This window comes from Pempheris klunzingeri, chromosome 1 (genome assembly GCF_042242105.1).
Source record: "Pempheris klunzingeri isolate RE-2024b chromosome 1, fPemKlu1.hap1, whole genome shotgun sequence".
Lineage (NCBI taxonomy): Eukaryota > Metazoa > Chordata > Actinopteri > Acropomatiformes > Pempheridae > Pempheris > Pempheris klunzingeri.
The window spans coordinates 11,190,382-11,214,013 of record NC_092012.1 but is presented as its reverse complement, the minus strand read 5'-3'; the positions used below and the strand labels follow the sequence as shown (position 1 = coordinate 11,214,013).

Genomic DNA, 23,632 nt, shown 5'->3' with positions numbered 1-23,632 from the left:
GTTTGAGATATGTTGAGAAATCGTTTGCAACCACTTTCCTCCTTGCTGAGTGGGTCTTGAACGCACCCCAGTGTCACCTGCAGCCAGAGAGCAGGAGCTCAGCGCAGATGGGCGGCGTTTATTTCTGGGCAAGGAGGACCTAACGCCGCTGTTCAAGCTATATTTTCCCACTTGTCGGTGCGGTGCCGACCCGAGCACCATGGACGTGTCAACGTTTGACTGGAAATACATTTCGTGGCTGCTGTTTTTGGAGTAGCAAGGCGCGCTTGTTGGTGGTGGTGGTCCGGCCTGCCGTCCTGTGCTGTCTGCGGCGGGAGGTATGCCTGCTAACGCCGACAGCTCCAGGAGAAACTAGGGAGGGAGTCGGTACGCGGAGCATCACCTCAAGGGAGGGGAAGCCAGTTGGAAACTAGGTGCTTTTTCTTCGGACAGACATCCTGTGATTAATGTAACGTAACAGTACAGCTTCCTTAAACACGCTATAAATGAGCCTTTCTTTAGCTTAGCGTTAATTAGCTTCCTAGCATTGGCATCACTGGGGAGCAGTCTCTTTTAAGCTAACGTTAGCATGGCTAGCTGGCCCAGAAGCTACCTAATCAATTAAACACCAGCCACGACTTCTTCCCAATTTTAATCTACGATAGCCTGTAATCTAAATATGACACTTCCACACAGTCAGTTTGAATTATTGAACTTTGTATTGTTACTGCCTTTAGCCTCTATGTAGTCGACAAGCTAGCTAGCTAGCTAGCGTCAACTCCGTCAGCTGTCACCATTAGTGTGTTGGACGATGCCCATGTAAGTGAAAATTAGTCAACCTTTAGCTAAACTTAACTTAACGTGAATAATGATTAGGAAAGAAGACTAACTTTGTCCTCAAGGCATTACAGAGGGGGTTTTGGTATGTTTGTGAGTTACACGATGATAGGGAAGGAGCTAGTGTTAAGTGACCACAACAGGACAGACATTGCTGAAGAAACAGACACACCAGTATTTAAAATATAATCCATTACCTGTATGAACACGTGAGATAAACTATAAATATGAGTTATATTCTATTGTCTTACACTCCAAAGTGCCCAGTGCATATGTGGGCGTACGGGACCCGCATTACATACAGTGGCAAGAAAGAACAAAACACAGTATATATATCCATATGTGTCAGGAAGTACAAGATTCACACTTATTAAGTATATCTCACTTGCATATGTTGATGTTAAGTCCTTAGAAAACCTTCAGCTCACTCATACGCCTGATATGTAGTCATGAACTGTAATCTACTTTTACAGGCTGTGACCTCTGGCAGACATTTTCAGGAGAAGTTTCAACTAAAATATCGTTGAACGGCCAGGACATAAATAAGCGGCTGCTAATGAGTCTTTTCATTTGTATTAAGTGGTCGATTAATCGTTTAAGCTATAACATGTCAGAACATTGTGAGAAATGTGTAACAATTTCCCAGAAATGAGCAAAAGTCTCCCTGCCGACAAGCAGAATAGTTTGTTGTGAATGAGGGACACGCCTATGCCCCAGTATATCCTATCAACAAGTAGTTAGTAGTGAATGAATAATGTATCACAAGAAAATGTTTTGCAGCGCACTGACATATTGATTATCTTAATTCGTATGCAGTTTTGTTGATGCCTTCCTGTTTTCTCTCATCTAGTGTAGATGCCTTGGCTGAGATGAGTGTGAAGGCTTTTGAGCTAGTCCCTGCTGTGGAGCGAGATCTCCTCATGGGCGACAAGGCTCGGATCAACATCGAGTGCATAGAGTGCTGTGGAAAGCACTTGTACATGGGTACCAATGACTGCTTCATCCACCACTTCCTGCTGGACGAGGTCACCTCCTCCAAAGGGAAACTGAGTTACTCGGCTCAGAAGCTGCTGCACAAATATCTAGGTCTCAAAAAACCAGTTGCTGAGCTGCGTGCCGCCTCCGCTTTGGAGCGTCTGATAGTGCTTTGCGATGGGATAGTGTTCCTTGTCGATATGGTGACACTAGAGACTGTTCCCTCGGCGGCAGGAGGTGGGGCGAAGATCAGAGGTGTGACAGCGTTCTGCATTAATGAGAACCCGGTGAACGGTGATCCATTCTGTGTGGAAATGGGTGTGCTCTCCTCTAAGCGGCGGACAGTCCAGATTTACATGGTGTATGAGGACAGAGTGCAGCTGGTCAAAGAGGTGACCACTCCCGAGCAGCCCTGTGCCGTCAGTCTCGACGGTTACTTCTTGTGCCTGGCCCTCGCTACGCAGTACATGATTCTGAACTACAAAACAGGTGCCTCCCAAGACCTCTTCCCTTACAACAGTGAGGAGAGGAGGCCCATTGTGAAGAGGATTGGCAGGGAAGAGTTCCTCTTAGCAGCACCTGGTGGTCTGGGTAAGTCAGGACAAAAACAGGATATCCGTGGGTCTGTAAAAGTCTTAAAAAGGCATTAAAGAGTATTTAAAAGTCTTACACTTAACTTAAAAAGGTCTTGATTATCTTTCCTGTCATGTGGTAACATTAGTTAGATGTAATGTATAAGCTACAAGTGCTGCTAATGCTAGCTACACTAGCTAGAAAGCTCATTGACTCATAATGGGCAAGTGTCAGTTTTAGCAGACATGTAATAAAAATAACAATAATAGCATTTTGAATAGTATAATGGAATGTTCTATAATTCATTAATTTCCTACGATTTCTTTGGGTCCAGGTCATGCTGAGTAATTAATTACAATATATTACTAAAAGATATTGTTAAATACAGCTGGAAATCATGTAATTAATAAATCATTGTAAGCTTTGTCCCTAGTTAATTTCCATCATTCATTGATATGTACAACTGTGAAAAAGGTATTAAATTGCATTATATGAGGTATTATAAAGGTTTTACAAAGTCTTGAATTTAATTTGGTGAGCACTGCTGAAACCCTGAAAAAAACATTGGTTTATTTTTAATTTGATTGTGTACCAATATTTAAGAGTTTCTCATGTATTCATTTTTTTATTACTCTTTGATGCATTGTTTTTTCTTTTTGAGATGAATCTATGGTGTTTGTCATGTAGTCTATGACTTCTCAGAACAGGCTTTGACAGCCAGTGTGCATTTGCTTTTTTTACTGGGAGTTTCTTTACTTAAGACAAACATATCCCTGTTTATCTTTAAAACTATCTCTCCACATCCCTTCCAGGAATGTTTGCTAATGCAGAAGGGGTATCTCAGCGGGCTCCAGTCAACTGGTCAGAGAGCGTGATTGGTGCCGCGGTGTGCTTTCCGTACGTGGTGGCTTTGGACGAGAGCTTCATCACCATTCACAGCATGTTGGACCAGCAACTAAAACAGACCCTTTCATTCAGGGATGGACACATTCTGCAAGACTTTGAAGGTAACCTCACATATTACTGTATTTTAAGGATTTTTAAACCTATGTTGCCTGATCAACCCACCTGACATCAACCATGTTACTGTTTATGACTTGTTCATATACCTGCGTTTTAAACAATACTCCCAACGATTTAGCATTGCATTCTGATGATTGTTGGATGGTTTGAAAAAAAAATTGAACCCTGAGCTCTGAACTGAAACCTCTGCTCTGCCCGTGAGCATTGGAAATATTGGGTAAACATGAACCTGTCTCTATTCAGAGCTAAATACGTTTTGAATGGAATTATGTAAGACAGGGGATCAAAATTATGCAGGGAATGGCTGGTTGTTTTTTAAACAAGCCACTTGTAATATCACCATTCATATTTGTGGCTTTTTGAGAGTGTTGAAGTTCTGACCTGTGAGTGTTGTGTGTTTTTTAGGAAAGGTCATCTTGGCATCCACTAAGGCAGTGTATGTCCTGGTACCCCTGCCGCTGGAGAGACAGATCCAGGACCTGCTGGCCAGTCACAGAGTGGAGGAGGCGCTCATCCTCACAGAGGGAGCACAGAGAAATATTCCCAAAGACAAGTTCCAGGTAACAAACTGTGTGTTGTTTGCGCTCTATTGATGTTATGTGTGTGATTCATGGGCCATGCAGTGATAATGGTATCTCTAATGCTCAATAATAATAATATGATAACTTTGCCTGGAATGACATCTTTAATCTAAACTATTAATCTGGGCTGAATTGAGAATACTTCTCTAAACTAAAAAACACAATTGCCTTACACAGTGTTTCTCCCTGCATGTACAGATTTTGCACAAAAGAATCCTCCAGCAGGCAGGTTTCATACAGTTTGGCCAACTTCAGTTTCTAGAAGCAAAAGAACACTTCAGGTAAGAGTCTTGGAGAATTTCCCAGCGTTTGTTAAACTGCCTGTGTTTTGTTGTGGGATTAAACTGTCTGTCGCTTCAGTCTAGCAAGTACCATTCAGGCCCAAGGTTTTCCTTGAAAAGCCTTACATTACCTCATTTAGAAATAATTTCTAGAAATTAATATTGCATATTTTTTCATTTAACAATGATTGCTGGCTGCTTTTGGCCCTCTCACACCAGTAGCTGTATTTAAAGCACTGCACATGTAACCTATCCGGTCATCCATTTCCTGTCTATCTGTCTTTTCACAGCCTGCTGATTCATTATGACCTAAGCTCATGTTCCAGGGCAAAAACCTTTTGCAGAACACATAAACTTTCCCCAATTTCACTGAACAACCAATTTTGTTTACTTTATCAAGGTTGTCACCTCATAAGTAGTCCCAAAAGTTTTTGCACTAACTGCACTTAAGGTCACCTCTTGTTGGATCTCAATCTTTGTAATTACTTAACAATATAATATAATTCTATAGATGCCTCTGCGAGTCTGGAATCTTTTCAGGAATTTTAAAATGTGTGTATTTTTCTACCATACAAATACAAACTGAAAAAAAAAATTCAATGACATGTTGTATGACTGTCAGCATTAAGGTGCTGTGTGCTTTCAGTGACTGCTCCTTTAAGCAGTGTTTTGTGACCGTGCCTTTATATTTGCAGGAAAGGGCAGCTGGACGTGCGAGAGCTGATATCTCTCTACCCACTGCTGCTGCCAGCTTCCTCTTCATTCACACGCTGCCACCCTCCTCTTCACGAGTTTGCAGATCTCAACCACCTGGCACAGGGTGACCAGGAGAAAGTGCTGCGATGCAAGAAATTCCTCATCAGTTATTTGGGAGAGGTAAGTTGAGTAAAAACTGATTTACTTACACAGAATTAATGCAGCGGGTCACAAGGTTTTGCAACACTTTAGCAGGTATTACATGATGTTTTTCTCCATCTTGACCCTCAGGTACGAAGCACAGAGGTTGCCAATGGGTGTAGAGAGGACGTGGACACCGCACTGTTAAAGCTGTATGCTGAGCAGGATCACGAGAGCCTTCTAGACCTGCTAGCTTCAGACAACGCCTGCCTGCTAGCAGACAGCGTGCCATGGCTGGAGAAATATCACAAGTGCGTATACTGTCATTTTTGGATTTCAAATTGCTTCTTTTAGAATAAGTTAATTTAATTTGCATCGGGTCTTATTCAATATCACCTTTTAATGAGTGTGTGTTGTATCTGCTTAAAGAGTGATTAGGCTAAATTGGTCGTCTGTTTGATCATGTGATGTCATGCTTAAAACTGTGGTAATAAGCAGAAAAATTAACAGTCTTGTGCACACCGGGAATTGCTATAATTATCATTAATTATTTGCGGTCATTCTTGCAAATTCCTTGAGGGACAGACTGAGATTGGGCTTTTTTGGGTAAATACATTTTCTTGCGTCTTGCTTGTAATTACCATCCTGGTAAAGCTTCAGTACTGTGTCCAGTTTAGTCAAGCCAACTTAATTACTTTGTACAAAAATAGAGTCTTGAGGGAGAGGCTTTGTTTCATTCAGTCTTTTTCTCTCTCTCTCCCTTTTAGATATTTTGCACTTGGACTTCTCTATCATTATAATGGTCAGGACTCAGCTGCACTTCAGGTACGTTCGCCTAGAATTAGCCTATCAACATAATGTTTAGTGAATGATTTTAATTTTTCCCTTAGATTTACCGTATTCCCTTTTTATTTTTCTGACAGCTGTGGATTCGTGTGGTAGATGGCGATCTCCAAGACCCCACAAGATCTGACCTGTTTGAGTACATTGTGGACTTTCTCTACTCCTGCTCCAATCTAGACCTTGTATGGAAGTACGCAGACTGGGCACTGCGGAAGGATCCCGCTGTAGGTTACTAGGACCTGAAATCACCTCAATGTAACCTGGGCTGTCAGTCAAAAATTATTAGTGCAGGTCAACTTGGTCTAAAGTAGACTTTGAAATAGGTTTAGTAGGTTAGTAAACTAGTTATTTTTTTCCTTTTATTTCATCAAAGTTTATTTTTATTCAATGAGCATTCTCCTATAATTAATAATAGCAGGAAAAACAATCTGCAAATAGGCCGGAGGTAACCAAGGGGGCTTGTTATCATTAGCAATTCGATAAAGAGCACCATAAAAATCAAAGAATGAAAAAATGCACATATCGCGGAGCATCATTCTAATTATTTTACAAAGGTAAAAACCAATGATGCATATCTACAGTCCACATTGAACACTGGGTGATTTTAACACAGCACATTTAACCTGACTAGACAGTCAGGATGGCTGGAGAGATGTGATCCATCACTTTCACTATCACAGTGCTTTCTTTCAGTTCCTCATGAAGTAAAAAGAAGGTACTGAGTTCTTATAGAGCTCTACAGAGCTATTTATATGACATACAACTCTGTTCATGTGTGGCTTGAAAAGCTTGACTGACTTTTTTCAGTACAGAATCTTTTGTTGTTACACTGTGGCTTGTAGAATATCTGCATAACATCTCCCTCATGCTGGATTATCTGCATCATTTAACCTTTTCTTCCTTTTTTTTTGTTCATAGATAGGTGTCCACATCTTTACTAAGAGGCCTGTCAGTAAAGATCAGCCCGAATTTAACCCTGATGATGTCATCACTTACCTGGGAAAGCACAGCCGGGCACTGCTTCTCTACTTGGAACACCTGGTGCTGGAGACACGGACTCAGGTACAATAAAAGGATAAAATTATCAGATGGTAATGACAAGTGTGACAGAGTGGTTTAGTGGTGAGAGGGAACTGGAAGGCTTCAGGTCTCAGTCTCAACAAGTGGCGTCAGTGTTTAAATATCTTAAGGCAATCTGTACTCACCCCAGAGAGGCCGTGCTGTAGATTATCCAACCATAAACCTTCTAGCACGCGAGCATGCATCGTTAAACAAATTTCCCTGCAGCATCAGTTCTCCAAAGTACTGCGATTTCTCAGAAGTTGACCATTATCATGGCTACATTTACATCAACTGCAACAGTCTCACTATTAACCACATTCTAAATATAAAGCTCATCACATGAGACACAGTGGCTAGTCAGTACTTTCCCTTTACTTCCTTCTACAATCCTGACCTGTGAGCTTGGTGAATTGCGTTGGCTTTGAAGGATACACGTACACCCTCGTTCTCTGTGTGGCTCCTCCTTGGAGTCCTTTAGTAAGAGTACAAGCACTTTGAGGAAATGGTTTGATGAATATTTTCCATAATTTTTTTTTAAAGTGCAAAAATAACCAAGATGATTTCACTTACAGCAGTGCTCCTTTTCAGGGGTGTGTCGTTCAAAACACATACCGTTATACAAAGTAACATTATGAAGCTGCCCTGTACGACCACAGTCTGAGCTGTTGCTCCACTGTAATAATTGAGGATTAAGGGTGTTTCTCATAGGCACGTCAGTGGTTGTTTTGAAGGTGGGACCAACGACGTGCCGTCTACATAAGGTTAAAATAACAGTTTCCTTTTGGTATCTAATCTCAATGTTAACTATGTTTACATGCACAAAATATTCAGCTTTTTCCCCGTATTCCAAAAAAGACAATCTTCTTACTAAGCTGTTTACATGGCTGATGAAAATGAAATATTCCATTAACATTTACATTTACATGCAGCCATGCATACTCTGATTGGAGTAAAGTGGAACAGCTGGAGCTGCATGGGTGTTTATACTTTGCATCAAAATAGAATTTTATCCAGTTTTCCACTGTTGGCGGACTTACTCTGTTTCATTCCTTCAACCACATTCCTGAAAAAAATCAATGTTGCACATATATAAAAAAAAACAAAAAAACTGTTGATATCCAAAAGTAGGTGTGTTTCTCCATTTGACCAGAAATGTGGGATTTTCTTTCGTTGCTACCCCAGCCTTGGAAACTGTCAGCCAGTTGTTTACAACACATACAGAGCAGACTGCAAACAGGATGCCTTATGTCAACTGAGAAGCATATTCCTCTGATGTGCTGTAAACATGCTTAAAGAATTCTCCTGGAAAATGCTACATTCGGAATAAAGCTTATTTTGGAATATCCAAATGGGATATACTGTTTACATAATATCATATTTGGAATATTGTCGTATTCTGAATCCTCGTGGAAAATAAGTGTGCATGTTAACATAGTCACTGTCTTTCTTTTTATGCTCTTTTGTGGTGTCATTTTAAGCACCCATCAGATTTCGGTAATTCGAAAAATGCTGAAAAATGTCTTATTCACTACAGGGTACTGAATCTAGTTCGTATGTAATTATTGCAGTTTGAGATCAATGGAAACATAGCCTTTTTTATCCAAGCACCTTTCTAATGGGAAGTTTATTGAATTTGGATGGTTTTCTTCCATGTTTTTGGATGCAGAAAGAGAAGTTCCACACACACCTGGCTGTGTTGTACCTGGAGAGGGTCTTGTCGTTGCTATCAGAGTCACCAATCAATGAAGAGCAGCTCAGCAGAGCTAGAGACCGGCTCCAAGGCCTGCTCAGGGAGTCCAACCTATACCGTGTACAGTTTCTTTTAGGTGAGACACAAGTTTTGCAGCATTTTAATCAACTCCTTGAAGATTTTAATAGTGTTATTTAGTTCAAATGACATTTAGCTTGATAAATATTAATTGATTGATAATTGAGAACTGTGTCATCTTAGGCTTAACACATGTTGTATGACAGATTGTAGCACCATAAATGCCATACAGACTTAGTGCTGCTCTTGGCGTATAGGTCACTGGAAAATCCTTAATAGGTGGGATTCTAAAGACTTTTTGACCGTTACACGTAATGTTTCATGTCCTTTCGCCCTATTTAGGTAAAATGGAGAACTGTGAACAACTGCTGCTAGAGCGTGCAACACTACATGGAAAACTGGAGGAGCATGACAAGGCACTGCACATATTGGTGCACAAGCTCAGAGACTTCCCGTCTGCTGAGGCCTTCTGTATATGGGCCTCGTCTAGTCAGGATTCTGCTTATCGACAGCAGCTGTTTCATCTGCTCTTGGGAGTGTATCTAGACGGGAACCAGGCAGGAGGAGGTGGCAGTGGACAACTGGAGATGGCGGCAGTGGACCTCCTAAATCGACACGGCGAGGTTTTCGATGCAGTGCGCGTTCTGCGCATGCTCCCCGAGGGCTGGTCACTGCAGCTGCTGCGGCCCTTCCTGGGTCGGGCTATCAGGGCCAGTATGCACGCCTGCCGCACCTCCCAGATCGCTCTGGGGCTATCCCACTCGGAAAACCTTCAACTGCTGCATGACAGGGTGAGAAAAGTACAACACAATACAAAAACCTGCAAAGTAGTAAATACTTCTGTATTAGTGCTGTGTTTCTTTAATGTGTTGTTTTACAGGCTTGGGTACAACACCATCATTTATTAGATTTGACCTTTTTTGTATTGTGACAAAGTTATTTAGTTATTTAAAACACAAGACAGCATTTGTTTTACAAAGGGGGGTAGTCAGAGAGTGCAGACCTCTACCAAGGCCAATAGCCCCGTCTTCTATGGTATTCATATCTGCAAGCACAACCACTGTTTACTGTATGTTTGGCTATAGTGCCAAAATGACAAGAATTATGTTTATGTTTAGTCACTCCACTGAATATGCTGTTTAGTGAGAATTGATGATAATTTAATTACATTGTCATGGATCTTTTTATTTGAATTATTCTATTTTATAACCAGGTTTCTCAAAAAGACATTCAAAGTAGGAAGGGACTATATATTATCCTTTTTAAGGTAATATGTCTTCTTCTGTCTACAGTTGATGTTGTTGGGCCTGTGGCTCTGAGGACAAAATACATTTGAGAGGACTAACAGGTCTACCTGTTCATTAACTTTAAGAAGAGAAGAGTAACAAATGTTTCTCTTAACACATGCTGAGGGGTTAGCATATTGTCTTGTCCATGTAATTGATTTTTCCATTTTACATGGAATTTCAACATCTGTAGAATTATCTTTGTTCTCTTTACTGCTCTAACTTTCATGTATTTTGTCCACAGCTGAAAGAGCGGAAGAAACCAATCTTTGTGTCTGAGAAGAAGGGATGCCACCTGTGCCACAACACCTTCAGTGAGCCTGACGTGGTGTGTCTGCCGGGTGGAGTGCCTGTCCACACTCACTGTGTCGCCCAGAGAGTAAGAGACTCTCCCACAAAGAGACAGTTAACTAATAGCAGTAACCACACGTGAGACTTGCCCCCTCAAAGCTCCACGTGCAAACCAAGGCCGAACATGCTGATTTTTGGGATGGCTGAGGACTGTAGGGATGACAATAAGCACAGAACACTCATTTCCACAGTAGAACCTGCTATGGAGTTGAAGAGAAACACAAAGGAAGCTGTGCAAGTGTGTATGTATGTGAGAGTGCAACAGAGAAACAGATGATTTCATCTATTTATTCCTGTGCAGCAGCTATTCCACACTTTCAAACTGCAAATTTTCATAGAAGTAAAAAAACAAACAAAAAAAACTGCTAAGTCACCCGGCCCTTTAATCCACTTAAAGATATGATTAATTAAAGATGAGCTCCTGGGCTTACCTGTGGGTTCAGTGCTGTCCCGGTAATTGTCTTTGCTTGAACATTTTTAAACCAGAATTTGAGAAACTGCTTGATTCACATAACACACAATATTTGAAACCTGTTGCAAATATTTCTGAAGCATGCATCATATTACCACTCTCAAGGCTCTAGTCTAATCACTTCATATGACTGTTGTATTAATATTGTCCTAACTTGCACAGTGCAGCGTTGGGTTTTAATGTGAAATACTACAAAGACTCATCAGTGCTGATTGAAACAGTCTCTCTCTTACCCTGAGATCTGAGCTCACTGCTGCTTTATTTTCCCCACAGTCACGAGGGCACTGGATGTTGAATTCACAGTATTTCAGTTGATGACAACTGCTTGATCCACGTCCATGTCCCACGATCAAGGTTACAGACCTTGTCTCAGTTTATCTGTGTAGCAACATCAGTGTGAAACACTAAATGAAATCTTACTCTGCTCTACTAATCATCATATGTGTAACTGCATAAAGGTCAAATCAGATTTATCTTCAAAAACTGGCAGATACGTAGAGTATCATGTGAAAAAAGCTTCATGAATTTTTGTCTGGCCTTGAGTAACAAATGAAATAAATCGAGATATCGTCACTGCCCGCCTACGTCAGTACATACACTTAATAGATATGCTTCATTTTCATCCTGCTTCTATCAATGCCAAACAAACTTTAATACTTACAGGGTCACAGATTTTTTTTCTTTAGGAGGGCTCAAGGAGGTAATTTGTTCCAAACATGAACAAACCTATTCAGTTTTAATAAGAATGTTGGAAGAATGCAGTGAGATAATTGTAATTTCTCTCCGTTATTGTTATGTTGCAGTTATCCAGTTATCATTGACAGCATACGTGTTGTGGCACAAAATACGTAGTGTCTGAGTTTGTTTCACTGAGTCTGAGTGACTGAGTTTTTGCTCAGGCTGGAAAAAGTATTTGCCCACAAGATGGCAGTAATGTATAAAATTTTACAAACAAATGGGCTGAACCACAGGTTACTTTTTGGTGCACTTTACCATTGTTCATCTGAATGCCCTGAATATATTTTCTAAATAAGATGGGAAAGGCTTTTTGGAACAAACCCTCCGAATCTGTTGTAATTATTTTCATTTATCCATTTCTTTTTCTCCCATGTTGTCAGCATCACACCGCAATCCATTAACATATAACTTGGTTAAAAGGAAATGTCATTGGAAATACGCTATTTCTTAGGAATGATGAGAAATTACGAACTGGCTGGTCATACTGTTGCATCAGACATACTGTGACACCTTGTGTGCAGCATTAGCATGAAACCTTCAGAGAGCTCGGTTATGGACATGATTGAGGATGACTTTTTTTGCTCATTCTTAAAAAATAATCAAAGAATAATCCCATAATGCATGATGTTGTACCGCACATAGCTCCCTTTTTTGATGTTTGGAAATTGTGATAAAACTTGCAGCATCCACAGCTTTGATGGCCCAAGAGCAGTGTGTGGCTTGATACATTACTTGTCATCATGATATTTTATCATGATTTAGTTCAAAGATTCTTTGCAGGCGTATCACCGCAGAACACTGCTTCACCCTCTACGTGTGCTCTCCAAACATCTTTGTGTCGGATGACAAAAATGCAGCTTTCACCTTCTTCAATATTTCTCCCAGACAGATATAACTAACTGCAGGTGTATTATGTGTTTGTGTGGCTGCATTGTGTGAACAGTCAAAATTAGGGACATATTTCATGCACAAAAAACATGCGCAAAAAACTAAACATGGTCATGTAAAGCTGCTGTACACAGAATACACTCTTTATAAAGTTATATCAATCTGTACCGCCATGTTTCCTTTTTCCTTTCGAACACTGTCCGACTGTCATTCAGGATGCCCAGCCAGATTTAAAGTTATATTAAAAAAAAAAGAAAAAAAAAAAGCAATTTTGACAGTAGTACATCCTTATCCTTGAATCACTTCAAACTCTATAACAGATATTCATCCAAGCTAGTAAAATCTGTCTGTATTTGTACAATCAAACCTCCATGGACTACATCTTTTTCAGTGTGTCGAGCTTCTGAGTAACACGGCACAAGCAAAAACCAAAAGAACAGAGAAGCGTGTCTCCTCGGTCATTGTCCAACCTTCTTTAACACATCACTTTTGTGGGGTTTGCTTGTTTCTCTGGTGCCTGTGCTGTTGATGCTAGCCTTCTGTAATTGCAACCCATTTCTGTAGGGAACTATTTTTCTAACATGGAGTTCTGATTATTGTAGATATGGTAGACTTGACTCACTTTCCATGACAGAAATTCACAGCTAATGCACAGCATCTTTCTGTCTGAACCTTTTAAGTGTAGCTTGCTTAAAAAGCCTCCTAACCATGACATCAAATAATTTTAAAAATACAGTACAGTTGTGTGAAAAATAACGCTATTGTATTTTATAAATATATGTACTGTATACTGGTATGTATATACTGCATTTGTACTTGTTTGTTGCTTTCTAAATCAATGCCAATGTGGATGGGGTGTACAAACTGTAAATCCGTCCCATTTTAATAAACATGAAACTGTATATCAACTCATGAAGTCTCAATTTCACAATTCACACCTAAAAGTAATTCCCATGTGTGTTTGACATGATAACTGTTAGACAATTGTGTTTTTCTAATAGCTTTTGAGAGTGAAATTAATTTGTCACAACAAAAAATAATTAACTGTGAGAGAGGTGAAGAGGATTGATTAATTAGCTTTCGTATTTCATTGGATACCAATTAACTTCCTTTTGAAAGTGGATCAAAGTCACTTTGTCAACGCTGGACGCTGAGCCCCCCCCCCCCCCCCCCCCTTTGGCTGCTGTCTTATGACAGATCCCTAATTATCATTGCCATCTGACTGGTTTATCTTTATCATATATATTTATGTGTATTTCCTTTCTGTAAAAAGTAGTTTTGTTGCTTTATATAGTTACGTTATCATTTTGGACAACTCAACCCTGCATAGTTACCTGTACATTCCACAAGGTGGCAAGGTGGCACAGGGTGTGCTTGTCAATTGCCCGTGTAGAGGTGAGTAGGTAGCCCTTTATTTTAATAGGCCAATTCACCACATGCTGAAAACCACTTCATTAGCATGGCTTACCCCTGAGGGTAAACATGCACAGAGAGATTGAAGAGATGCCAACCACACATCCTGAAAGAAACCAACTTGAAAATACTTTTTTTCTTTAATGAGCGGAATGAGGTACATTAAGGAGACTCGTTGCTTTTAATATAGCACTTTACTAACCATAAATACAAATTGTTCATTCAAGGGGATGCAAATGTTTTCCCATTTCGTTTGTGTTGTCAGCATACGGTGCATTCAAGAAGATTGTTAATCTGAAATGGGGACATTTGTACTCTGTTGAAAATGTCTAAATAGAACATTCACTTTGTGATGTTTTTGAATTTACCTCTCAAAAGCATTTTACACTGACATTACAATCCTCCTCCATGAGCTACAGTCTAGATGAAGCTATTTTAACTGGCTACACTCATACCTGATGGGGAGAAGACTGTTGTTGCTGATGGTACTCAGTCAAGCCATCTTACCACCAGAAATGGGAAGCCACAGGGGTCTATCCTTGGTCTACTGCTGTTCACATTATACATAAATAAATCAATTCCACCTAGCCAGTATTTCAATGTCAGTTTTTTTTTCCTGATGATACAATTTTATATGCAATGGGCCCCACGCCAGCCCACCCCCTGACTCGTCTGAATTTGATTCTTTTCAAGCAGCACTCTTACTCACAGACTAGTTTTAATTGCAGAAAAGACCAAATACATAGTATTCTCCACCTTCAACAGTAAGTGTGACCCTAACCATGCAATTAAAACTTTATAGGGAGCCTTTATCATTCTTGCTGGATCACACAATACAGTCAAAAAGACACAGCCATCTCATATTAATATTTTCTCAGCTGTTGGCGCTTTCAAACTATCTCACATCTCTTCTTGCTTTTAAATTAAATTAGCAATGTGCACGTTATAGTTTATTTTCTTATCTACTGTCTAGGCCTACTACTATGGCAGTGGTAGATAACTGAAGATGAAATTTGGGGATTATTGTTGGACCAATGGGATGTCACAGTTTTATTCTGATTGTCGATTGGTTGAAATGTCACTTTATATGTATGGCCAATAACTGATGAGCATCACGGGAACCTCCAAATGCCAACAGAAATCCCTGTGAAGGAGAAAACAAGCTGAAGATTCTCTTTGCTGTAGACGAAGATATATCCAACATTCATTCTTGACTGTTCATCCAGAAATAGATTTACTCAGGGTTTTTTTTTAATATAATACTGTTATTATATTACTTAAACAAAATAATGTGATCTTATATCAGGGAGTTTAGTAGTTAAATATCCCTTACGGGACATTGTATTAGCTATAGTTACTAATTAGATGCTTATATGCTAGAGACACTCACAAAACACTACCATTACCTTTACCGCTTTTTATTTACTTTTTCTATTTTCAAGTTTCTATTTTTCAAATTTCAACAGTTTCAATACTAGGGGTCTACAAAACACAATTAAAAGAAAAGCAATCTTTTTATTCTGCAAGGGACTAAAAGGCCTACTATATTTCTACAAGAAACTCATTCAAGTGAAAATGATGTTACGTTTTGGTCCACCCAGTGGGGGGATAGAATTAAATGTAGTTATGGTTCTTCATGTTCAGGTGGAGCTGTTATTTTAACTATAATAACTGCCCAGGAAGGGTCATATCTTTAGGAGCGGATGTAAATGGTAATTGTAAGTGTTAGTTATGAATATAGAGGTTCAGAGTATAGAGCAAATATGGAGAGTCAAAAACCCTGAGGTATTACTGTACTATTGGTTTAAACTAGATAGAACATGCAAGTCTAGAACTGATTATTGGTTACAATATAATATATCACAATTTGTCTCTCATTGCCCAGACCACAGTCATATGCAATTAGAGTTGAAGCCAAGTAATACCTGCAGAAATAATAAGAGGTTTGAAAAATGTGACCCAAATGTGTTATAAGATGAAGGTTAGTGTAATAATCAGTGGTGCGGTGGTTGGCACTGCTGCCTCACAGCAAGAAGGTTCCAGGTTTGAACCTGCTGGCCGTCAGGTTTTTGCGGTTTGACCCTTGAACCTGTCTGTGTGGAGATTGCATGTTCTCCCCGTGCTTGGATCTTCTCCAGGTACTCCGGCTTCCTCCCACAGTCCAAAGACATGCAGGTTAGGTTAACTGGTGACCCTAAATTGCACGTGAGTGTGAATGTGAGTGTGTGGGCGTGAATGGTTGTCTGTCTTTACATGTCGGCCCTGTGATTGACTGGTGATCAGTCCAGGGTGTACCCCGCCTCTCACTCAATGTCAGCTGGGATTGGCTCCAGCTCCCCCACGACCACACGACAACAGGATAAGCAGTATAGACAATAGATGGATGGATGTAACTATATGAGGACATCATTTTTTTCCCCAAAACCTACTTCCTATAATACTTAGTTTCCATACTTATCAGGTCCTACTAATCCCAAATGGAGAAAGAAAAAATCCATACCAACAAAATCTTGGGTCTCAGGAGGCTGATTCCAAAACCAGATAAAACCCCCAAAGTCACAGACAATCTGAAGCCAATCACTCCTCCATGGCAGAGGAGTAAATTGGCTCTAGAATGGCTCAGTAACAGACTAGCTCCAGAGGGAGGCAGCGAAGAAGAAGAAGAAGAAGAAAGAGAAGGAGAAGAAGAAGAAAAAAAATATCCCCCCCTGCCGGCGGTTCACTGTAACTGCAGGCCGTCCAGCTCCACGCAGCAACACAAACCGCCATCTTTAGCTGACAGGCGAACTATTGAAGCAGAGTTGTGGAGAGAAACTAGGTCAGGCGCTCGGAAAAGGAAAACACGTTCAAAAAACTTGCTTTACGAGCTTCTCGTCGGTGCTTGCTAACTTCCCGACTCACCGCGCTGTCCTATGGTCTAATGTGTTGGACCGGTCGGTTAGCTAGAACGCAGTTTTCTTGTGTCGGTCCCGGTTGACGTTGAGTGATCGTCTTTTCTGATAAACATCCGACGGAGGTGAAAGCCAGGTAAGACGAGGACGGGGTCGATAACTGCTGATAACACCCTATGCGTTTCACTTAACCATTTTTTTCAAATGCAACTTTATGTCTATTTACTAAAACTTGTTTGTTTAGTTGTTAGCAAGATGCAGCGCTCGGTTCGGCTAAGCTAACTCTTGTTGTGGATTGACGCGTTTGTCTTGTAAAACTAAACGTCCGTGTTGTCATTAAACGCCGCCAACATTTCGCCATTCATGTGCAACTAAGTGCAGTTTTTGCGAGCAGAAGCTAACTTTTATCTTATGAATTGTACATCAGGCTGAGCAGGGAGGCGTGTCCTCCTTTGCATTGTTTTCATTCTCAGGTGAGCAGAGCAGTCTGCAACACATCTGGTTAAGATTTTACCTTTGATCGGCTTTGCAGGTCAACCAGCAGCGTGTCATGTGGGTCTGGACAACAGACAAAGAATAAATCCACAATAATCTTCCAAAACATATCACACTTTAACTCAATTTTGAATGTGTGATAATGAGAAATCAACCAGGACCCCTCGTCTTCAGCTGTTGCTCCCAAAGTTAATACTGATACAGCAAAATAAGATGGTTAGTGAGTGGGTGATATGAATACAATTTGTCATGATGTATCTAATGATATTTTGTGATATTGATACACACTCAAGTGAATGGATAAAACAACTATTCAGAAATATTTGTTCATAACTAATCCATTGAATTAAGAATGGCCTAATACAATCTGCGATCATTAAAATATACCTCCGTATATGTACACATGTATTGTCATATTGTCCAATTCTAGTTTTACTATTGTATTGATCTATTGTTTAATCTTTGTTTGATCCAATGACATAGAGCTATTTTTATTGTCTTCTCTCTCAGATGTGTACAGCTATCATACTCACTGCAAAGTTTCACTTTCTTTTTCTTCGAAATAGGCTTGTCTGATCCTTCTTTGAACTTAAATTTGCAGAAAGACTTGGACAATGCTGGGTGGGAACCCTAAACCCCTTATGTCCCTGCTTCAGCCATAACCGTGGGAGAAAGCTGTCTTGTTAATTTCTTGATAGTGTTAAGTTTGATAAATTGTATTGCACAAAAATATTATATGACTGATAAGTTTCGTGTGGCGACTCTGTAGTGCTGTAAAAAGTGCTTCAATTGATTAGGATTAGTATTGATTTAAGTGACAGTTTAAAAAAAAATCAGTTAAATGTCATGAAGTAATTTATTAAATACCAAAATATCAAAGATTTCTTGGTTACAGCATCTCAAGTCTTTTCTGATCTGCTGATTTACTCTATTTCACATCATTGTCAATTGATGACAGCATTGTCAAGAATTTTCTTTTATTGTGTTGTACATTTATGCACTAAGAAATGAATCAAGAAATAATAAAAGAAATGACGAACTGAAAATAGTTGGCAGCTCCACCACCATGTATCATTACTCAGACATATTCAATATGTGTCAGCGTGCATCAACTTAATGGACGCTGACTGCAGGCTTGTTAATAACAGGGTAATGCATGTCAGGTCTGCTGATGAATATTCCCTGCACAAATGCTGCTGCTAATCAACAGTTCCTTTCTCCCGTAAAGTTAACTCAGCCCAACCATCTGGGTTTTGTTTACCCAGGATGAAACGAGGTCTGCAAGGGAATGAGCAGGAGGACGGAGGTGGCACCAGCAGTGGGTCTCAGCAGACTCTTAAACGGTCCCGCAAGCAGAGGAGGGAAAAAGATTCGGAGGACAAGGGAGTCCAATGGGAGTGTCTGCCACAGGAGATCCTGCTCCACGTCTTCCAGTACCTGCCTCTACTGGATAGGGCTTACGCTTCTCAGGTACCCATGTAATAATGAGCTCACTACACAGGAGGCAGAGCTTGTTGTGGCTCTCACCTCAATCTCAATGGTCAAATGGTGGCTTTTAAGAATTCTTAAATCACAACTGTTAGATCTGCAGGAAATAATGTGGCAGGCTGTAAATAAAAATGGTTATTAATAATTATTAATCATTATAAAATTAATAATGGTTTTCCATTATTGTTGCAATATGGCCAATGGCCTTTGTATAGGCAGTTGGGCTCTTAACTTCGAACCAGGCTGTGATGAACACGCAAACATACGCACATACCTGGTGCTTTTATGTTTCAACAAGTCAGCGAAGGCAGGGGGCGAAGGCCACTCGCCAGAGGGTAAATTAATGGGTTCTGTGCTCTCCTGTGAGTCACGTTTTATCAGCTTGCCTTCAGATTGAAAAAGCATGTTTTTGCCTCAAGACTTCTTGTGGAAAATAATGATTATTGTGAATAAGGTTTGGTGTAAAAGATTTTGTGGAGGAAGGAGCACGTATTTAGTTTGCTGCTGTTCGTTTTGTTGTTTAGTTTGCTAGCTACACTAAAAATAGAGGCATTTTGAAAATCTTATAGGTTATGGAAAACTTGAATCGTCTATTTTGAAGAACTAAATGATGCTCCCTGAGCTTAACCCAATAAGGAAAATCTATGAGAGATCAGGTTTTGATTCTACTGTTGTCACCACAGGTGTGTCGGGGGTGGAACCAGGCTTTTCACATGCCAGAGCTGTGGCGGTGCTTTGAGTTTGAGTTGAACCAGCCAGCCAGCTCCTACCTGAAGGCCACTCATCCAGACCTCATCAAACAGATAATCAAAAGGCACTCCAACCACCTGCAGTATGTCAGCTTCAAGGTAGGCACTGGTTTTGTAGTTACGGCGGTTAAAAGCGATCAAGACAAGTGCTTAGAAAAGTTAATTCTTATGTTCTGTTCTCGTGTCGCCCTGTTTTCATGTTCTCTCTCCTTGCTGCTCAGGTCGACAGCAGCAGAGAGTCTGCAGAGGCAGCGTGCGACATCCTCTCTCAGCTCGTGAATTGTTCTTTGAAGACACTGGGCCTCATCTCCACAGCCAGGCCCAGCTTCATGGAGCTGCCAAAGGTAACGACGCCTCAACAGTGTAATTACTTCTGTGCATCTTGATCTGCAGGCAGAGTTTAGACACGCAGTGTCACAAGTTTAAAGATTACAATTGTACTAGTTCTAGTTGTTCTTTATTCTCGCGGTTATAATACTCAAATGTGATCTTCCCTGAAGATGACAGGATGAAACAGTTCACCAATTTAAAGCTATTATCTCTGATTAATTTATAAAATGCCGCTGGTCTGATTAATTCCAAGTGCCTATGTGAATTTTTATAATTCAAGATCTCCAGGTTGTCAGCTAAAAACATCACACTCATCCTGTTTCCTTGGACAATTAAGATTGAAAGACAGAGCGTAGGCAAAGTGGCCTGGCTGCACATTGGCATGTATGTTTTTTTAATTCATGCATAGAATCTAAAGGGACCCTGTAGAGTGTTTAATCACTAGTGTAGCTGCTGATTAATGTTGTAATGAGCAGGTTGTGTTTTGTTTAGTCTCTTGTGCTTAACAAGCACGCTGACAAGGATGCACGGACATCCAGACAAGGGTGATACATGATAGGCATTTAACCGCAGAGGATTTATTGTGATGTGGAACACTGCACTTGCTCGCTACATCTGAAGGTTGAATTGCGTGATGGTAAATAAAACCAGAATTTAGGGCTACCATGTTTACTAAAGACAGAGGATGACTTGGCGTTTGTCTCTTTTGCTCTGGTCAACAGTCGCACTTCATCTCGGCTCTAACAGTGGTTTTTGTCAACTCCAAATCCCTGTCGTCCCTGAAGATCGACGACACACCCGTGGATGACCCCTCCCTCAAAGTCCTGGTGGCCAATAACAGCGACACCCTCAAACTGCTGAAAATGAGCAGTTGCCCTCATGTTTCCCCTGCAGGTACTGACAAGTAGAAGGAAGGATGGATAACAGGGAGCGCTATGATATGATAGTTGTCTAAGTAGAATTAAGAATTTCACTGATCAAGAACAATTATGGCTGACATTGTGCAGAGTTCGTGCCAACTGTTGTATGTCCAATCATCGGTTCCCCTTGTGATGTTTTCAGCAGCTGGACTTGAGAGAAAATGGCAGAAGTAAAAGGAATATAAAGGCACATTTATTATCAGTCAATGAGATAATTAAGCAAAAGTAACTTAGAAAGACATGAGTATATATAAATATACACATACAGTATATACACATAAATATATAGTTGTTTAGATGTTTTTTTAAGAAGTCATTACAACAATTCAATAAATCATTCTTCCTATACGGTACAATAAGTCTAAAAGTGACTGAGAGGTGGATGAGTGTCGGCCAGTCATTCCCTCATCCCTTATTTTCTCTCTGTCCCAGGTATCCTGTGTGTGGCTGATCAGTGCCACGGCCTGAGAGAACTAGCCCTCAACTACCATTTGCTGAGTGACGAACTTCTCATCGCCCTCTCCTCGGAGAAGCACGTTCACCTTGAGCACCTTCGCATCGACGTGATTAGCGAGAATCCTGGCCAGCAGTTCCACACCATCAAGAAGAGCAGCTGGGACGCCATGGTGCGTCACTCTCCCAAATTTAATCTGGTCATGTACTTCTTCCTCTACGAGGACGAGTTCGGGCCTTTCTTCCGCGATGAAATCCCCGTCACGCATCTGTACTTCGGCCGCTCCGTCAGTAAAGACGTGCTGGGCCGCGTCGGGCTCACCTGCCCGCGTCTTGTCGAGCTGGTGGTGTGCGCCAACGGGCTGAGGCCGCTGGATGAAGAGCTGATCCGCATCGCCCAGCGCTGCACGCAGCTGTCGGCCATCGGCTTGGGGGAGTGCGAAGTGTCCTGCAGCGCCTTCGTGGAGTTTGTCAAGATGTGCGGAGACAGACTGACACAGCTATCCATCATGGAGGAAGTACTGGTTCCAGATCACCGCTATGGGCTGGATGACATCCACTGGGAGGTGTCAAAGCATTTGGGCCGTGTCTGGTTCCCAGACATGATGCCTACCTGGTAGAGCTCTGGGAGAAGATTCAGGTTGTCAGGTTTTCGTGTGTGTGAGTATGTGTGCGTGTGTGTGATACTTGGAGAATTATGTTTTTTTGTCCAGAAATTGTATGTATGTGTATGTGTTTTTCTCCCTGAATACGTGGTAAGAAATTACTTTGAGTTTTGATGTAATGAAATGAAATGTGTAATGTTGATTCCAACTCCACCATGCCGTTCCATATATATGTAAAATTTTTATATTTATGTGTATATTTATATCTAAATGTATTGTAGTGTCTTGTAGTCATTCATAGCACCTTTGGTTGGTTAGGTGTAGTATTAAGGGAGTGTTGAGGGGTGGCACTTCTCCATGGGAGTTGACAGGAATGTCTGGGAATTATTGGGAATGACAGCCTGTGGCCATGTAGACAGCCTGTCTTTACAAATACAGGCAGATACCATAACATTTTGCCATATCATGAGCAGGCATCGGTACTAATCCTCTTAATACCGTCTAGATACATAGTTTAATTTCAGTAAAATAAATTACAGCCAGATACGTTCAAAAGATCAGCATCATCACACTGAAAGCAAAATGCCTTTCAGGTCAGGCATGTGGCAGTTGAGAAAATGATGCATTGGATTGGGATGATCACTATGAGAAGGCAGCATTTTTTGTTGATGTACAGTTAAAATCACCAGAATTCCTGCCCCTGACTGTGGAAGGTTTCTGAATTTAAGTAATGACGCATTATGAAAACATTTAATTATAAAGAGACTGAGAGTTATAGACTGGGTGGCTGATTGGAAAAATGTTTGGTTTCCCTCTCCGTATAGCCTCCTGCCAACAGCGTGTCTCTATTTGATGTCTTTGAGTGTTTCTCAGTCACTGCATCTCATTTCTCTGTCCTCTGATTTGATGTGGACAAAGCTAAACAATATTCCATCTCCCTTTTTCTTAGGAAAGCTGTTTGTGAAGGTGGTGCTCTTAATTGATTTTTGGCCATAATCATCTTAGTCTGTATATACTGAGTATGTATGTACATATATATATGTATATATATATATATATATACAAGAGTGATGTTTGAACATATTTTTGTGTGTAATGTACAGTAGCTATATTTCTGCATCGGCTGACCCATGTCCCTATTGTAATTGTAAATATCAAAGTGTTATATTGGAAATGGGAGGGAGAAATTTGAATTGTGAACATAAAATTATATATATATCTATAGATATATATCTATATATAGATATAGATATAGATATATATATCAGAATTACTTTAATAATCCCCAGGGGGAAATATATATCTATATAGATATATAGATATATCTACATCTACATTTACTGAATCCCACTGATGCACTTTTGCTCAAATGAAGGATCCAAGTTAATCAAGATGAGCTGCAGTGTTAACAGATTTTGCAGCCAAATGATGGAACGTTTTGGCAGTGGTCAGTAAAAATCTGTCGATTCTACGAGTCACCCTCGGGAGCTAAATTGCTTTTACTGGACTTATTTTCCATTCTGACAAACATTTTAGGTTCTTAGAAATTAAATTGGCAGGCAGAGTTGTTTAATTGTTGACAGCTGACACAAAAATCTCTCTGGACACCTGCTTGCACGGCACAATCGGCAAAGCAGCACTGCTACCAGGTTGATAGCATCAGTAATGTTTTCATTACACATCAGAGAAAAAGCCAATATTTTAAGTTCTCAGTTGACAAACACACACAATACATATTTTGTCTTCAAGAAAAACTGTTTTTCTCAGTGTGTATTTAGATCAAATTTATATGGT

General features: G+C 40.4%; 2 protein-coding genes across 6 annotated transcripts; both read left to right on the top strand.

Moving 5' to 3' along the window:
* The first annotated feature begins 169 nt into the window (after window positions 1-169).
* tgfbrap1 (transforming growth factor, beta receptor associated protein 1) lies at window positions 170-11,592 on the top strand. Of its 4 annotated transcripts, none has more exons than XM_070854263.1 (13): window positions 170-317; window positions 1,667-2,382; window positions 3,177-3,371; window positions 3,793-3,947; window positions 4,167-4,249; window positions 4,945-5,125; window positions 5,237-5,397; window positions 5,854-5,911; window positions 6,010-6,153; window positions 6,848-6,991; window positions 8,658-8,817; window positions 9,102-9,550; window positions 10,290-11,592. In XM_070854263.1, exons 2-13 carry the CDS (start codon window positions 1,686-1,688, stop codon window positions 10,476-10,478), a joined length of 2,616 nt encoding a protein of 871 aa, XP_070710364.1. In that variant the 5' UTR covers window positions 170-317; window positions 1,667-1,685; the 3' UTR covers window positions 10,479-11,592. The 4 variants fall into 4 exon arrangements, with proteins under 4 accessions (XP_070710364.1, XP_070710391.1, XP_070710312.1 ...); XM_070854290.1 differs by having other exon boundaries at window positions 170-413; window positions 1,672-2,382; XM_070854211.1 differs by having other exon boundaries at window positions 170-413.
* A 5,067-nt stretch (window positions 11,593-16,659) lies between these two features.
* On the top strand, window positions 16,660-22,513 carry LOC139221155 (F-box/LRR-repeat protein 3-like). Of its 2 annotated transcripts, none has more exons than XM_070853176.1 (6): window positions 16,660-16,923; window positions 18,559-18,763; window positions 19,465-19,629; window positions 19,752-19,874; window positions 20,583-20,754; window positions 21,213-22,513. In XM_070853176.1, the coding sequence occupies exons 2-6, from the start codon at window positions 18,560-18,562 to the stop codon at window positions 21,851-21,853; spliced, it is 1,305 nt and encodes a 434-aa protein (XP_070709277.1). In that variant the 5' UTR covers window positions 16,660-16,923; window position 18,559; the 3' UTR covers window positions 21,854-22,513. The 2 variants fall into 2 exon arrangements, with proteins under 2 accessions (XP_070709277.1, XP_070709203.1); XM_070853102.1 differs by having other exon boundaries at window positions 16,660-16,934.
* Window positions 22,514-23,632: the final 1,119 nt, after the last annotated feature.

Excerpts from the sequence above, each read along its gene's own strand:
- tgfbrap1 (XM_070854263.1), top strand. The coding sequence starts at position 1,686 with ATGAGTGTGAAGGCTTTTGAGCTAGTCCCTGCTGTGGAGCGAGATCTC. Across the intron at positions 6,992-8,657 it reads TGCTGGAGACACGGACTCAG|AAAGAGAAGTTCCACACACA; the intron begins GTACAATAAAAG and ends TTTTGGATGCAG. Across the intron at positions 8,818-9,101 it reads CCGTGTACAGTTTCTTTTAG|GTAAAATGGAGAACTGTGAA; the intron begins GTGAGACACAAG and ends CGCCCTATTTAG.
- LOC139221155 (XM_070853176.1), top strand. The coding sequence starts at position 18,560 with ATGAAACGAGGTCTGCAAGGGAATGAGCAGGAGGACGGAGGTGGCACC. Across the intron at positions 19,630-19,751 it reads TGCAGTATGTCAGCTTCAAG|GTCGACAGCAGCAGAGAGTC; the intron begins GTAGGCACTGGT and ends CTTGCTGCTCAG. Across the intron at positions 19,875-20,582 it reads GCTTCATGGAGCTGCCAAAG|TCGCACTTCATCTCGGCTCT; the intron begins GTAACGACGCCT and ends TCTGGTCAACAG.